The sequence below is a fragment of the Aedes albopictus genome, chromosome 1, assembly GCF_035046485.1.
Source record: "Aedes albopictus strain Foshan chromosome 1, AalbF5, whole genome shotgun sequence".
Lineage (NCBI taxonomy): Eukaryota > Metazoa > Arthropoda > Insecta > Diptera > Culicidae > Aedes > Aedes albopictus.
Window position 1 is genome coordinate 9,116,003 of NC_085136.1, and position 17,532 is coordinate 9,133,534.

At 38.5% G+C, this 17,532-nt stretch overlaps 1 protein-coding gene across 6 annotated transcripts in view; it reads right to left on the reverse strand.

Annotated features, from left to right (window-relative positions):
• Nucleotides 1-17,090, reverse strand: part of LOC109424932 (potassium voltage-gated channel protein Shaker) — a 623,864-nt gene extending 606,774 nt beyond the window's left edge. For all 6 annotated transcript variants that reach the window (XM_062843290.1, XM_062843294.1, XM_062843301.1 and 3 more), the window contains exon 1: nt 14,976-17,090. In XM_062843290.1, coding sequence (XP_062699274.1) covers nt 14,976-15,853 — 878 coding nt within the window. In that variant the 5' untranslated portion in view covers nt 15,854-17,090. The remainder of the gene's footprint in view (nt 1-14,975) is intronic.
• Nucleotides 17,091-17,532: the final 442 nt, after the last annotated feature.

The following is a 17,532-nucleotide window of genomic DNA, read 5'->3' on the forward strand; positions in this document are numbered from 1 at the left end:
ATTTCAGAGGAGATCTCATATTAAAAGTATGCCTTAGTGGCTTTAGGGGCTGAAAATTAACATTTTTTGCGTGACCTTATTTATGGAATTTCCAAGGAATCAATGGAGCCATTTTGGGAGGTTCTTTATAAACATTCTTTGGAAAATTTATCGAGGAACATCAGGACAAACGTCTGGAAATTCCAGCTCAACAATACATCAGAACTTCAGATGCACAAATCTCAAGAAGTTAACTCCCAACATAGTATAGTTTGTATTTTGTTCTTGCTCATTTGTGATAAGCTTAAAAGAAAAAAAAATCCGGTGCGCTGGTTTGGTTATAAATGAGATTTGTGTTCTCAAAATCCTGAGCAGGTGCAAAAGTCGGTCATTGTGGCGGCCATCTTGGGATTTCAAAGAGTCTGTCCTTGACGCATTCCGTAAAATATTTCTGAAGAAATTTATTTTTAAAGAAATCCCTGTAAAAATTTCAAAAAGAACTCTGAAATTTTAACCTTCAAAATAAAAAAAACGCTGTTAGAATGTCTGGATTCCATAAATGGTTTTTTGAAAGAGTCCCCGGAGAAATTTCTGAAATGTTCTTTGATGGAATTTCTTAAGCTTCACGTTCAAGAAGAATTCTTGGTAAAATTTCATGAGGTTCCTCTAGAGGAATTTCTGGAAGAACTTTGGAAGAAAATTTCATGGAATGTATACCTTCAAGAATGTCATTCATAAATTGGCATATAAACCCAAGAGATATGCCGAAAATATGTAGAAGAATGTGTTTGTGGACCTCATGAAAATGCTGTCAAGAATTTTATTGGTTATCCGTTAAAGGGCTTTAAACGGGATTTCAAACATGTTACATAAAGTTTCAGGTGACTGATCTAAGTCTACAGGCCGTACAAACTTCGACTAAGGACAAAGTCTACGAGGGGGTTGAGGGATCTGAGATGGCCAAAATGAGTATATACTTAGTTTATGCAAAGCGCCATAGCTTAATTGCGTTAGCGAAAGTTTGATTTATTCGGGATACGTTTTTTTTCCTTTGGTATTGTCCATGAGTAACATTCTAAATACAAACTAATTACTCTATTTTCTACCATAATTTTTAGATTTACTGGTCAGCATGATATAAGTTATAACATTTATATTGAATTTGAAGGGCCAATATTGCCGTATGTCATAGAAAACATATAACAATTTCGTTTTAAGAGATTTTCTAGCTTAGTAACTGAATCAACTCGTTTCAATTGTATCAAACTTAGTTGAATCTAATCACTGAAAAAGTAATCTTTTGCGCTATAGTCTGGAAGGTCTTCTAATATAGTTTCACTCTTTAAGTGTTCCAACATTCTTGTTTGAATCTTTTGATGAATGAAAAACTTCAATAATTGCAGACGTATGTAGTGTGTTCCAGGATTAAGTTCAACTGGTGTTTTTAATTGCAAAAAAGGTAATGGTTAAGCACGCTGTAATGATACTTTTGTACCTCGTCACCCACTAATATACAACTACATTAGTGAATTAATAACACATAGCGCGCTCGGCACGGTTCCATCCTGCCGCTTATAGTGTTGCCACATATAATGCTTAGTCTGCTAAACCCAGTTATCAGGCTGTGGGGAATGGGAGGTCAAGCTTCAACCATCAATGCAGTTAAACATTACTCGATTTACAGCATGAGTGATCCAAATATTTGATAATTAATCGATCGATCTGTGTTTTTGGCATGTAGCTTAAAATATACAAGCTTCTAGTCCAAATGCATAATGATAGTTCAGTTTCGTTTCATTCAGGATTTGTTCAAGCAGTTTATATTTTATGTGAAGTTAAACTTAGAAGTTAAATTTAGAATTTTCAGTTTAACAATGGAAAACAATTTCCAAACCATTGGATTTAACGTAAAAATAGTGCAACACAGTATGTTCTGTATCACAATAGAAAGCAATTCCCAAAGCATTGAATCAAATGTGGAACCAGCAATAACATCACTATTCAGAAAAATACGTTTACCGTGTATTTCACTGTTTGCAACTATTCGCAACAAACATAAGAATCTCTGTATCACAGTAGAAAACCATTCCTATACCATTGAATTCAATGTAAAATCACAGTTCAAAACAGAATGTTCTTGGCATATTTACCGAACCAAATACATAAAAATCTACGGTATATTCCATTCCACGTATCGGCATTACCAACATTTCATTACCATTAGAATTTCCTGTTTTGCGAAAAAAGTTGTATGGAAAAAAGTCTTTTTTTTTTTGTATTGTTACGATACTTAACCACCTATACAGTTCAATGTGAAATGCTCATTCACATTTGATTCTACTGTTAGAAACATTTGAATCAATTGTTCTTCTATTGTTATTTTAACATTGAATTCCATTGTGAGAACATTGCTTTCAATGGTTCTGTTACATTAGTATCCAATGTTTTTCTATTGTATTTTTTATCCGGGTCTTTGACCCTAAATCTCTCATGAGACTCCGTGAAACTCTTCTGAAATGCCTTGAAATGCTTTGATAATGAAAATCCCCTGAATCCACCTGAAATCTCTCTGAAACCACCATCACAGAAATCATTGGAATCCCTGAAAGACACATATGAGCTAATCCAGAGATGGCAGTGGTAAGATTTGAGTAGAATTTTCAGCTTCGCTCATTGTATGGATGACGACTCTCGAAAACGCGAGCCAAAAATGTACCTGGATGCACTCCCGTTTCACCTTAAAACCCCTTCGAAACCCCCTTGAACTCTCTGAGACCCTAAGTTTCACTGAAACGTCTCTGAAAACTCATTGCTTCATGAGGCCTCCTGAGGTGCCTCAAGTGGTTGAAACTGTAATGCCTTGAAATGTTCACTGAATCTCTCCCGAAGGTATTGAAATCCCTTAAAACTAATGAAAACGCCTGAAACCCCTGAAGCACCCTGAAGTCCCTTTCGAGTCCCTCTAGAACGTGAGCATCCTAAAATATCCCGAAACCCCTGGAAAAATCTTTAAAGGAATCCTGCGAGAAATCCCTAACAGGATCCCTGATGGAATAATCAACAGATTCAGCGGAGGAGTTTTCAAGGAATACTTGGATAAACTCCTAAATAAATTCCGGGAAGCATCAATGAAGGAATCACATTAGAAATATCTGAAATCCCTGAAAAGATCCAGGAGAATCTTCACGGGAATATCTAAAAAAATTTTGGAAGGAATACCTGAAAAACGTCAGAAGAAACCTGGAATAACCCGTAAAACAATTCCGGAAGTGGTCCCAGAGGGAATCCTGTAAAACATCCATAAAGGAATCCTAGAATCCTTCATGAAGGGAATACTGGGAGGAATCCCAGGAGGAATCAATGCAAAAATTCCAACAATAATAACATAAAAATTCCGAAAGAAATCCCTAAACCAACAAAGAATTCCAGGAAGAACCCTTGGTAAAAAATTTGCACAATCTCTAAAAAAATACCGAATAGTCCAATAGGAAAGTCAATGAAGAAATCCAAGAATAATTCTTTGACGATAGCTCAGGTTAGATATCATAAGAAAGCCCTAGAGAAAACCCCAGAGAAATCATGTGCGAAATTAATGACGAAAGCCTTTTTTTTTTCCTGTTCGGGTTTGTCACTGCGACCAGTTTTTAGATCTATTGTGACATTACCCGTATCCTTAGTGTAGTGCATGTCGCATTACTCAATTGCCATTGAGGGGCTAGCCGTGCGTTTAGGGTCACCAAGCTTCTAATCGCACCATGTTATGGGATGAGGGTTCGATTCTTGCTCCGGGTTATGAAACTTTTCGTGAGTATAGTTTCTTCTCCGTATCCATTATTGGTGCATGCTCCGTGTGTCCCTTGTCTAGTGTTAAGTTTCATTCAGTCTGTACAGCCTCTGGCTGAAGACGGTGTCCATGTCCACGTCTTTTAAATACCTGAAAACGTCCAGGACGAGTTTCTATATGAATTTTGGGAGAAATACTCGAAATATTGCCTGAAGAAATCTTTGTCCAAATTCTCGATGGAATTCCTGGTGTACCCTTGATAGAAACTATACTACATTTAGGAAGACATTTTTAAGGATACCCGAAAAAATAAATGATGATATCCCAGCAGGTATCAACGAAGCATTTTTGGGGGGAAATCCTATACAAAATCTGGAAAAAAAAGTCGTCATGAAATCTAAGGAATATTCCGCGAAAGAACTTTCAATTAATTCTGGGAGAAATTATAGAAGGAATCCGAGGAAGAACCAATGAAGCAATCTCGGCGGAAATCTTTGAAGGAATTCTGGTATAAATCCCCAAAGGTTTCCCGGGAAGAATCCTTGAAAGAATTCCTGATTGAATTTTGAGAAGAAACTGCAATGTAATCCTGGAAGAAATCAATAAAAAACTGCCGGGAGAATCCCCGAAGAAAGAGTTCTGGAGGAATCCCTTATGCAGTCTCGGGAATAATTCGTGAAAAATTCTGGGAGGAATCCTGGAGGAGATCTCTACAAGGGTGGAATCCCTGATGGATTGACGGAAAATGTCCCTGAAGCAATCCCAGGAGGAACCAATGAAAAAATCTCGGGAGAAAATCGTAGGGTGGGAATCGTAGGAAGCCCGTGAAAGACTAGTAAAGGAATACTAGGAAGAATCCCGAAAGAAATCTCAGGGGGAGTCTTTAAAGGATTCCCGGGAAAAATTTCGAAAGAAATCTCTGTAAAATCCCGAGAGCAATCAATTATGAAAAAAACGGAAGGAATCTCTGAATAAATTCTACGAGGGATCTATGAAGGAAATCAATGAGGAAATCCTGGATGGATTCCTTGGAAAGATCCCAAAAAAAAATCCCAAAGAAAAACTTGAAGGAATCGCTGAAAGTATTCTGAAGAAAGTCCTGAAGGAATTTCAGAAAAATAATCTTGAGACGAATCCGTGTAAATTTCAAGCCGTTCAGCTCAAAAGAACTGCAGGAATAAATAGGACGCTGGACGTTCGCGGCATATTAAATTCGGGACACGGGAACGAATTAAACTCGGATTTTTTAGCAGCGGTGTTTCCAAGGTCACTACGGAGTGACAAAAATATAGGAACTAAAATAAGTACAACTTTGACGATGGCTGTGGTCCAAACCCTAGTTTTACCAAAGTTGCAGAAGATTGAACAGGACATATTTTGAGGGTACAATTCGGCCCGGCTTTTTTCACCAATGAGTGCATAATTTAAGAAATACCAGTGAAAGTTTCTGGGAAACAATGAGTAGTGTTTAATGCTATGCTTTTTCATTCGGATTCGTATTTGACACGTTCCACGCGTTACGTTTTGCTTCCGAAAATTGTTATGTCGTTGAATACATGCTAATAAGCATATCGAACGATCAGATTTGAATATAAGATTCATTTTATGTGTTCTAATTGGGAATTGAACCTTTGTACTTCGGAAGATATCAAGAAATACAGCGTAACGGGACACCATACAGTGATAGACATTCGTTTAGCCGAAACCAAAAAAAGTGTCAGGAAACCCTCACAAAATATTTTATTATAAAACTTTTTTATCGTATTGATAGTATATTTAGTACTGTTTTATAAAAATGTGTTACATCACACTTACATATACACTGAAACAAAAACGAGGGTAAAAACCCTTCAAATGTCATTTTTTGCCTCGACATTCGTTTAGCCGAAGTAAATGAAAAATTGGTTTTCAATAGCTTTTTTGCAATTTCGTGAGTATATTTTGTTTAATTATGACGTGTGCATTTAGTTTATGACGTGTTGGCAAGATAATTGACCTTAAAAAATTATTTATTTGTGAAATTCAGAGGAATATTATCAAAAAAATGTCCCGATAAGGAGAAGCGGCGATAAACAAATTTATTTAAGAAAAACGATTCATGTAAACACTCAAACGTAAGCTAAATTAGCAGTTTTGAAAATATGGCACAGAATTATTGTTATAAATGTTCAAATTATTGCATAAAATGTGATGAAAAAATTAAGTATACATACTAGGTTTTGGTTGTTTAAACTTTAAAATTGGATTGATATAAGATAAAATAAATAGTTCTGCATTGAAATAAAGACGCGGCCTAATGCCTGTGGAGTATACCTGTTTGATACTAGCATTACTAAATGAGTTAGAAGACCGCTAAGTGAAAGAACTGCAAGAAGTGTCAGAATTTTTGTACCCTGTTTATTTAAAAGCAGATGCTCTTACAAAAATGCAAGATATGGTCAAACAATTGGCTTATTTCATTCAATATGAAGAAATATATTATAAATGAGTCTCAGTTGTGAACCACATTCATTTTTAACATGATTTATTTGAAAAGAATGTCTAAATTATGAAACAAGTAGTTCATGCTAGAAATTTTAATACTTTCGGTTCCATTTCTCGAAATATGAGCCGTCCAATATATGTTATTTCAGCCAGAATACAGTCTGGAAGATATTGAGAGCTATAAGAAGACGTAATAGTAGTAAACGCTGTGATTTATGCAAGTTAAACCATAATATTTCATCAAAACAATAATTAAATACGTGATTTTTTGATGGTTTGCTTTATTTTTTTCTATTAAAAACATTATTTTTCGTAAATTTTCAACCTGCTTTGGTCATAAAACTTTCATTGCATTCTTTTGAAACACTTCCGATAAAAATAACTACACCAAATCTGAATTTGGAAACATTTACAATATTATGACATATTTATATGAGATGCATGCAAAATTGATATGGCAACACTTCCAAAAACGATCTAATTCATGATTTACAAGTCGATCTATAATGCAGGTCGCCATACAAAATGACTTTGTTGGATATTTTTCGAAATTTGTTAGTTTTTTATTATGGAATTCTAAAAAATGTTCAATTCGGCTAAACGAATGTCTAGGCAAAAACTACATTTGAAGGGTTTTTATCCTCGTTTTTGTTTCAGTGCATACGTAAGTATGATGTATCACATTTTTAGAAAACAATACTAGATATACTATCACTACGATAAAAAAGTTTTATCATAAAACCTTTTGTATGAGTTTCCTGACACTTTTTTGAAAAATTTTTAGCCTCGACTAAACGAATGTCTATCACTGTAGCAAAAAGTGACAAATTTTGGCCGAACGCCAAGAAATTTGCTACTTTTTAGAAGCAGTTTTCAAAGTTTCAGGTTCTTTTAGAAAAATATAAGTTATAATCTTAATCTTCATTTTGATGCAAAAAAACAAAATCGACATCAGGAGCCCAGGAATATCGTTCAATAAAGTTGAAAAACCGCGGTGCAAAACCTGTAGGCCAACTTTTTTTTTGCAAGGTCAAGGATACAACTTTTTTATCAAGGATTCTTTCTATAAAGGACGACTTTTAGATAAACTTCACAATGTTTAGAGATTTTTAGTATTTAAGAGTATTGAGAATAATATGCTATCTAGACAATAGACATTCTATTGTTCCAGAAATTAATGAAAATCCCATGTAATCAAACATTGAGATAAGAGGGTGTTTTATGAACTAAGCAGTTTGTTAGGAGTTGCTCCTTAGTCTTCTAAGCAACTTCATATTTAAATCATTTCTGAACTTGAAAGTTAACATAAAAAGTCAGATGGACTTCAAAGCAGCTTCTTACGGAACTTTCCCAAAACGATAGTCAACAAAAATGTACTTTTCTGTTTCTACTGGTATTGTGAATGTCTGAAATCTCAACCGGAATGCATTCTATCACTCACATACACGTCTGGATTAACTTCACTACTGTACAAGTGTGCAAACCTAGCTGCTGAAAGACAATTGGTACAAGTCAGATTCCACCCGGCGGGCACTTCATCGTATTTGTAGTGTAGTATAGGGCTCTCACGCAGCGGCTGCCGGTTTGAATCCGGAAGGACACATATATTTTTATCATTCATTCTCATAGGAACATCAAACTACTGAACTCAAACTGACTTCTAGGAACTTGGAAGTTCCGGCATGGTTCCGAATAACATCTTAAGCAGCTTTCAAGCTGTTAAAGAGGCTTACAATGAGCCTTCGTCGAACTTCTGCGTGAAGTTCCAACAAGGCTCATTGCAGCTAGAAAGTTGTATTTGAACTTTGCGAAACTTGAAAGTGTATTTTGGCATGGGAAACGGAACTTTTGGTTACTTGCGTTGCGTCTCAGGAGAAATTCAATAGACGCTTCTAAAGAAATTCAAGGAGGGTCCATCCTTCTCATTTAAGCGTTACGTAATATGCTAATGAGCCCAATCGGGCAGAAAAATCTCATAAAGGTATTAATAAATATTTTTTGGAAGAAATATCCCTAAAATCTCTGTATGCCGAGGCAAGTTGAAACGCGCAGCTTTGAAACAGATGTTAGAAGAATTTTGAAAATTATCGTTACCAAAATAACGTTTGATTCGAGAACTACGTGTTATGGTTATTGGTATATGTATTGTATATTATGATTAGATAACATCGGGGCCAGATCACAACGTCCGAGGCCATACTGTCCCGGTCATTTTCGCGTTTTTTTTTTGCGAAATAACGTCCAAAAGTTCGGATGCGTCACAATATCCTATGTGCCTTCTTTCCTAAGACTTCGTGACATATCTGCATGTTTGGAAAAATGCGCCATAAAGTCCTGGGACGATATGGCCTCGGACGTTATGATACTGTGCCGATAACATCATGTTAACTCGCCACCCCTTACAACATGCCCTGGTGTACCTTATAAAAATTAAGAAGGAATTCCTGAAGAAGTGAAAAATAGACAAGTTTTATATGAAGAATTTATAGCAAAATTCCAGGAATACATCCAAAATTGTGAAGAAAACAATCACCATAAAAGCACCTGAAAATGGAACACATCTATCCAAAGGATTTTTTTGAAGGAATCCCAGGAGAAACCTGGGAAAGAATTCCGTGAAGAATCAATGAAGGAAATCTCGAAGGAATTCCCGGGGAAAACATTATAAGAATCTCAGGTTTCCCATAAAGAATAACTGAAAAAAAATTCTGTGAGAATCTTAGGTAAAGTTCCTGAAAACCCCTGAGAAGAATCATTGAAAAAATCCCGAGATGACTAAACGATTCGGAATTCTAGAAAAAACTCCCGAAGGAAGCCCGGGAGATATTCCTGAAGGAATCCTGGCACAACTCCCTTAAAAATCTGGGAGTAACCTTTGGCAAAAAGTCCTTTTGATGAAATCCCAGGAGAAATCTAAAAACAAATGAAGTAGGAATGTTCAGGAAGAATATCTAAAGGAATCCCGGGAGCAATGCCTAATTTTATAATTAACAAATTCTGGGGGTGAAAAATAAGAAATTAAAAAAAAAATCTGGGGAGGAGTTTCAAAGAAAAATTTAGTTAAACTCCCAAAAAAAACGGGAAGCATCTATGAAGGGATCACGTTAGAAATTTCTGAAATCTCTCTGAAAAGATCCAGGAAGAATCTCCATAGGAATCTCAAAATTAATTTTGGGAGCAACACCTAAAAAAATGCCAGAAGCAACCGGGCATAATCTGTGAAAGAACGCTGGAAGTGGTCCCGACATGAATCCCGGGAGGAATTCCGGAAGAAATCCATAAAGAAATCCCAGAATGAACCAATAAAAGAAATAGCTGTTGAAAATCTACAAAAAATCATCCAGAGTAAAACCCTTCACGGAAATTAGGAAAAATCCCTAAAGAAACCCCGGGAAATATCAATGAATGTATCCCGGGAAAAAAAGGCAAAAGATGTCCAAAAAAGAATCTCTGAAGAAGTCAATGATGAAATACAGGATGGAGTAATCTTCGAAGGTAACTCAAAATAAATTTCTGAAGAAGGAAGAACTCGGGAAGAAGGAATTCCTGAAGAACCCCCTGTGGAAAACTCAGGAAGAATCCTGATGAAATCTCTGGAGCAATCCGTGAAAGAACTTTTAAGGCTTTCAAGGTGAAATCAATGAAAGAATCACGGGATGCTCCATTCTGATATAAATCCTCATAAGAATCCCAGGAAGAGTTCTTCAAAGAATCTATGAATAAATCTTGGGATGAATCCTCATTGTTATCCGAAAAAAAAAACAGTGGAGAACTCCCGGGAGAATCTCGGAAGGAAGAGTTTTGGAGAAATCCATTATGCAGTCTTGGGAATAATCCGTGAAAAGAAAAACCCTGGAAGGAATCATTTTTGCGACACCTAGTGAGCCAGTCCCGAAGTTAATTGTTCGCAATGTACTGAGTACGGATGTTGTGAACAACTTCTCCGAAGGCAGTGTGCTGAAATACTGTGTAACTCTCGAGATATTTACCTCTGAACTTTCCTATAAATAGGCAACGAATTTAACTCAACTTTTTTGCGCCATTGTTTTCTAGATCAATATGGAGTGACAAATATAGGAACTCAAATTAGGACTTTATCTTTGACGATGGCGGTGGTCTAAGCAAACAGTTTGAATTTTGACTACATCGTTTCCTTTGTTTTCTGACTGTCATTATACTGTTTATTGTATACTGATGACTTTAAGGAATTCAGATCCATTGAGGACGTTTACCAAGAAACCAATTAAGGATTCCTCTGGATAGAAGTGTACAAAGTCGTACGTGTGTTCTGCTCTAAAACTATTCTAGACCAATGCTGTCATGGTAAAATCAGAGGTGGCTACTTAAGAATTCTCAATATACTGGTTCTCCCATAAGGAAATGGCTTAAATGTAAAGCCTTATGACATTATTTGGATGATTTTTGTTTTTCCTAAGAATCATTTGCATGTTACCTTAATTTGAGAATCACAATTTTGCCATCCATCAAACAAAACACAGTTTTGTAATTTTCATTTTCGATAAAGGAGAATGTCTATCCAAGGACCAGCAAGTTTATGGACCTAGAACCGCCCAAGAAACACACATGTCATACAAGAGTTATGACAGCGCACGTTTTGGTTGTATAGAAGTCTATTTGATGTTTTTCTAACACTGTGTTAGAATAACGTAACAATAACTTCTATACAACCAAAACGTGCGCTGTCATAACTCTTGTATGGCATGCGTGTTGCTTGGGCAAGGAGTAGCTTGGAAATTTCTTCTGAATCTCCTGGGTGAAATATTTTCACGATTTTCCTGGCATTATTGCAGAAACTCTTTTTATGAGTTCTGCAAGAATTGATTAAAAGAAACCTTCAGGAATTCCTTGAGAACTTCCTTCAAGAGTTTAATTTGCGATTCATCCTGGAATTCATCTTCGAATTTCTCAAGAAATTATTCAAGATATTCTTCCAGCTTTTCCCTGAAAAATCAATTTACACAAATTGAAGAGGAGATCCACTAGCTATTACTTCAGATGTTTCATCAAAGACTCCTCCAGTTCTTTTTTCAGCAATTCCTCAAGAGATTCTTACACGAAATTTTCCAGAGGTTGTTCCGGGTATTCATCCCAAAATTCCTCTACCGATTCCTTCTGAAATTCCGATTTTTTTAAGAATATCTTCAGAAATTCCTCTAGAAAAATCTTCAGAGATTCTTCTATAAGCTCCTCCCAGCGAGTTTCCCGGAAGATCCTCAGATATTCCTCCTTGGGTTTCATCGTAAACTTCTCTTGGGATTTATTGAAACCTTCCTTCGGGGATCTCTTCAGAATTTGCTCCGGGGATCCTTCAGGAATCCCTTCAAAGGCTCTTTCAGGGTTTTATCAGAAAACACTTTAGAATTTGTTTATTTCTCCAAGAATGTCTGAAGAAATTCTTTCTGGAATTACTGCAGAGCATTCTCCAGAATTCTTTCATTTTTGTTTTAATTTTCGGAATCTATTTTTTTATTTCTTTATTATAGAGACTACAGCTAAATATTCCCCCAAAAATTGCTCTAGGTTCTAGGAATTACTTCAAAAATTGCTTCAAGGATTTTTGTCCACTAATACCTCTCAGTCATTTTGCAAGAGAATATATTCTCTTCTAAAGATTTCTTCAATTATCCTGACGAAATTTCCCTAAAGATTGTTGGAAAAACCCTTGTAGAATTTCCAAAAAAAAATCGAGAAGAATCGCTGAAAAACTTTTGGAAAAGTCTAGAAGAATTTTTCAAAAAAAAATCATCTGAAGAAATCCCTTGCTGACATTCATGAAGAAATCCTTAAACTACTGAAGGAGTCCCAGAGATCTTCCTGAAAAAAATTTAGGTGAAGAAGTTTTAGAAGGAACCCACAGCGGTTTTTTTTTACATTAATCTTCTGCCTGTTTCCTGTTGAAATCCCTCGAGATATTCTTAAAAAAACCAAAGCAATGTCTGGAAGAGTACCATGAAAATACTGAAGGAATTTAAGAAGGAGTTGCTGAAGCAAATCTTGGAGGGATACCTGGAATGCCGCTCGAAGGAATCATTACATAAAACTATTCATAATTATTTCGAAAATTTAACTGAGGATATTCTGAAACAATTATCGGAGAAACTTCTGATAGTATTAAAAAAAATCGCTGGAAGAATGTCAAGAGAATAACTTAAACTTCAGTAAAGATTTCTAGAAAAATCTTATGAGAAATTTCCAAAGGAATTTCTGTAGAAGCTTCTAGGAGTTTTATCGGAAGATTTTTTTTTAAATTTGGTCACGAATCCGAGTAAAAATTCCTTAAAGTACACTTGGAAGAAATCCTGGAGGAATTTCTGGGGAAATATAGGGAGGAATACCTGTAGGAACCACTGAAGGAGTCTCTGTATGAATTTCTGCAGGAATCTCTGGAGGAAAAGCTGATGGAATAACTGAAAAATAAATCATGAATGAACTTCCCAAGTAACACGCATGTCATATAAGAGTTACGGCAGAGCAAGTTTTGGTTGTATTGAAGTTTATTTGACGTTATTTTAACACAACGCTAGAACAACGTCAAATCAACTACTATACAACCAAAATCTGCGCTGCCGTACTTTTATATGGCTTGTGTATAGCTTGGGTTCTGAAGACATTCTTGTGGGAATTTTCAATAGGATTCCAGGAGAAATAACCGAAGAAATTTCTGGAGGAGTTCTTAAAAAAAACATCGGTATTGAATACCTGGAATGCTGGAAGATTTCTTGAAGAAACCGTTGGTGGAATTTCTTGAATAAAACACTGGAGGAATCCCTAGAGATATATCTGAAGACATCCCTGGAGAAATTTTGAAGGTTATATCCCTTCAAGATTTTCTGTAGTAATCTTCGGCCAAATTACTGATGGAATAAAGAATTGATGAAAAAAAAATACTTGGAGGTATGATCGAAGAAGCCTTGAAGTGACTACCATTTAAATTGCCATTTCTTTGCAACTGCTTACTGAGATTGAAGAGAAACGGTTTCTTGAGCGATTCAGGGAAGATAATTGCTCAACTGCAAACAACCCAAAGCAAAATAAGATTAATAATAACATAAATAAACAAACCGCGAAACAATTCATATCTGAATTTCTGGACTACAAGCTCGATTTCATTACAAGAAAAGCACCTGAAAATAGTTTCTCTATTAGTTTGAAGCAAACTTCTCAGGAAACCCTTATAAGCTCCTTCGATGTATTCATCCATTCGTTTCTCCAGCAACTACTCCGGATGTTATTATAAAAAGTTTTTCCAGAGTAAACCACACCATATCTGTCAAAGTTTTTTTTTTGCAGGAAATAGCCACAGAATTCCTTCAGGCGTTTTTCAGCAAGTTCTGTTCTGAAAAACCCATGGACAAGGATGGCAGAAAATCACTTCAAGCGATAAATGATACAGGATACGAATAATCCAAGATAGCCTTGTTCTTGCAGTAGCATGATGCCGACGCCTCACACCGTGCTCGTATCACAGAACAATTGAAGCATGATCATGATCACTTGATTTCCATCCTTGCCCATGGATGCGGTTCAATAAAATCACAGTGCATCAAGCAGCCTACTATGAGGAAATGCAACATTTTCCAGGACTTTTAGCACAGATAACAAGATGTAACACTACAATTGCTACGAAAATCGAATCAAAATCGTAGCTGCTCAAGTTTGATGTTTACTCTCCATTGTCAACTAGTTTAGAGTCGTACATTCTCAATGATTTTAATGAAACTCAATCATTACGTTTATGTTATAAATCGATCAATGTACCAAGTACGTATTTCGACTTAACCTAATTCCTATCGAATTGGATGATAATTTTAACCGTTGTGTACAGACTTTTTTCTTCCAATATGTTTAAGAGGGATGTGAAAAAAAGTTTCAACAGCATTTTCTGCTCAACTTAACTCCAAATAAACTCTTCTCAACTCGAGATCTCTTAAAACTCATTTCTCTATCGATTTCACCAACGAGTTTATGCCAGATACCAAGGAAACCCAAAAGAAAAAAGAAGAAACCCGCTGGGTTTCCACAAAAAGCGGACCTTCTTTCTCCACCACCCACCATCAAATAACGGCAAACGGCTGTCAATCTTCTCCGATGGGATGGCATTCTCCTTCGCATTGCGGCCCAAGGTCAAGTCCAAACATTTGCAGCCAGAGAAGCAAACAAAGAAAAGTTTCTTCATCCTCGTCTCCGACCTCCGTCGCCATCAGCAGCAGCAGCAGCAGCAGCAGCAACAGCCACCGGCAGCCGCCGCCACGCCACGCTTGCCGGTTCGTTTGACAGTCGGAGGAGGGAAGACAAAAAACGCAAAGCCAACTAGGATGCCACGACAATAGCGAGGACGACGACGACTAGGCTCGGAAAAACAAAAAAATCGGAAGCGAATGGAGCACAGGGCACATAAGCGTTGTCAGGCACGAGAGTGCGTTCGTGCGTGCGTGCAGCGCACATACGCGCTCATCGCGTGACACACAGAGAAAGAGAAGCATAGGCTTACACTGCGGAATGCGTGTGACAGAGCGGGTGACAGCCAGCAACATCGAGACATCGCACAACGTGAATTGATTTTATGCAAATTAGGGCCGTTTTTTACTGTGGGTGAACGGGGCATGGCAGCCGGCCGTTGCGTTGCTTTATAGCGTGTGTGAGTGAGTATGTGTGAAAGGCAGGGAGGGGTTCTGAGGCGGTGGTAAAGAATGGGACTTATATTTACTTCGCTTGCTGTTGCTTCTGATCGAATGTGGTGGCGCCCTGCTGCTGAGGTTGTTGTTGTTGTTGTTGTTTGGAGGCGAGATCCTGCTCGCTGTTGTCCTTCCGACGCCGCGGGCGACGCATCAGCGGGTCAGCGTCGTTGGTGTCCATGCCGCGACTTGCGGCCCCGCGGCCACGTGGGGCCCCGCCTCCACCCCCGCCGCCGGACGGTTTGGGTTTCTTCTCCGGCTCCTTGGATTGGGCGGATTTCTTCTGCTTGCTGGAGGCGTCAAGTTTTGACTGAGGCCGTTGACAGCACGAGGACGAGGCGCGTTTTTTGTGTTTGCAGTAGCGGAGGAATAGGCACTGACAGGACGCGGACAGGTTGGAGGCGGCCACTGTCATGGGGGTTTCGGCTTCCGAGTAGATCGACACGGTTCCGGCATAGTTGTGAACGTTGTTGTTGTTGTTGTTGTTGAGGTGGTTGTAGTATTCATGCTCGTCGAAGAAGGTTTGCAGGTAGTAATCGTAGTTGAAGTTTCCTTGGGGATTAACATACAGATGGTTGCTTTGATTGTTGTTCTCAATGTCGAGCGTGTAGTGAAGGTGGTTGTTGCGTTGGGCTTGTTGCTGTTGGTTGTTGATATTGTTGAGGTGCAGTGGCGCCGGTGATTGCAGCACGGTGGTGGGTGGGGATTGGTGGTTCACACTTGAGATCAATACCAATGGCAGTGGTGGATTGTTTTCGGAAGCTGCTTGCGGTACCGGAGCTGGTGGCTGTGCTGGTTGATGCTGTGCTCGATTCAGTTGATGATTTTGATTCTGGTTGTAACGGACGGATCCTTCCTCCTGATTGTTACAACATTCCAACGATTCCGCACCGGTACTGGCCGCACCCATTTTAGAGCTTTTATTTCACGAAAACTTTCAAACTGGACGTATGTATATATGAATCTAGTATGTATATTGCTTTCAAAATCACAAAACGTTGGTGTTTATTTAAGGTAAAAAGGGTTCTATTCTACGAGTTCAAAAACAAGCAAACGTTCAACTGTGCTTCCACTTCCGATACATTTGACAACAACAACTAGAAAACAGACAGTGATATATGGATATGCACATCTACACAAACTGACAAACACAGAGACTCATCCTCCAAAACATGGGATCCAACCGAAGATTTGAAATTTATACACACTTCATCTCTCTTACACTGTTGATAGCACCTTCCACAGCCACTGCTACTCCTTCTTCTTGATAATGGCTCTTTTAAACTGCTCCTCGTTGTCACTTCCGGTGGCAGCTATCGTTTGGATCGTGTCCAACCGTTTCAATGAAATTGCATTTTTATCAGCAAATATAAATAAGCTCCACAAGTAGCACTTCTATCGTTGCCGATGTCGAAAGGTCTTTCGTTGATTCGCTTGGCCAGTTGTGTCTTCCAGAGCACCCAATAGCACGCATCACCTTTCTCTTTTTCGCATGCAGTCGGCCTCCAGCTCGGTAGTGGCGTGTCGACTAACCCGAGTGCTGCGGAGCAAGCGAGAGAGACGAAAGACTTCAAAGGCACAACTAATTTCCCATATTTTCCTTTTGACGGCTACGAGCAACTACCTACAAATCAACGGCGACTGAAACTGGCCACAAATCTGACCCCGCGGAACCACAGCCCAGTTGTGTGGATAGCGCAGGTGAAAATCGTCAACTATTTTTCGTTCTATAACTAAGCCTTCTAGTTTTTAGATTCTTGATCCAAACACAGACCGCACACACCAGTGAAACCGAAATAGCGTGGCCCTCTAGTTGTTACACAACCAAGTCACTCGCTCTCCTCACTCACCCGCACTCGCAGGCTCGTCCGCATGGATCACAGTAGGCCAATCTCAACGACCACCTCGAGAATTCGCATGGACTCTCGACATCGCATCGTCACAGTACTACCTTCAAAATACAACAAAAAAAATCGCATTCTCCCTCAGAACAAGAATCCGCTCTCTGCTCAGATTTCTGCTCACTTGACAGAGCCGTCGTCGCGTCGCGGGTTCGGTCTGTGATTGGGCTCCACTTGTTCCGCGCCACACCGGCGACAAACACATGTTTAATTCAGCCGCCCCAACCACCCAACGGACCCACAATCGCCAACTCCCGCGCTCAGCAGAGAAAGAGAGAGAACCAAATCCTTTCACCGGAGTGAGCACCCACCAGAAATGCTGTATTGCCTCAAGAAACCGAAAACTGCCAAACCGTGAAATCAGCCTCCAGTACGGAAATGTGTCATTCCTCCCAAATAAAGCAATTTTTGACCCTTAACTCTGACTTCCACCTGCTAGAGTGCATCATCACCACACAATCATCATCATGCTTCCCGACAACATCATGATGTCAGCGCGGTTCCGTGTTGCATTTCCCTATAACAACAACACCAACAACAGCAGCAAGATACGGATACACCTTTATTAGCCTTCAATCACACACTTCGTTTACCGTTCGTCCGAGTTTTCACCGCAGCAAGCCTGGAACCGTTGTTGTTTTTGTTATTGCTGCTACTGCTGCTGCTGTAGCAGCCGTGTTGTGGTCAC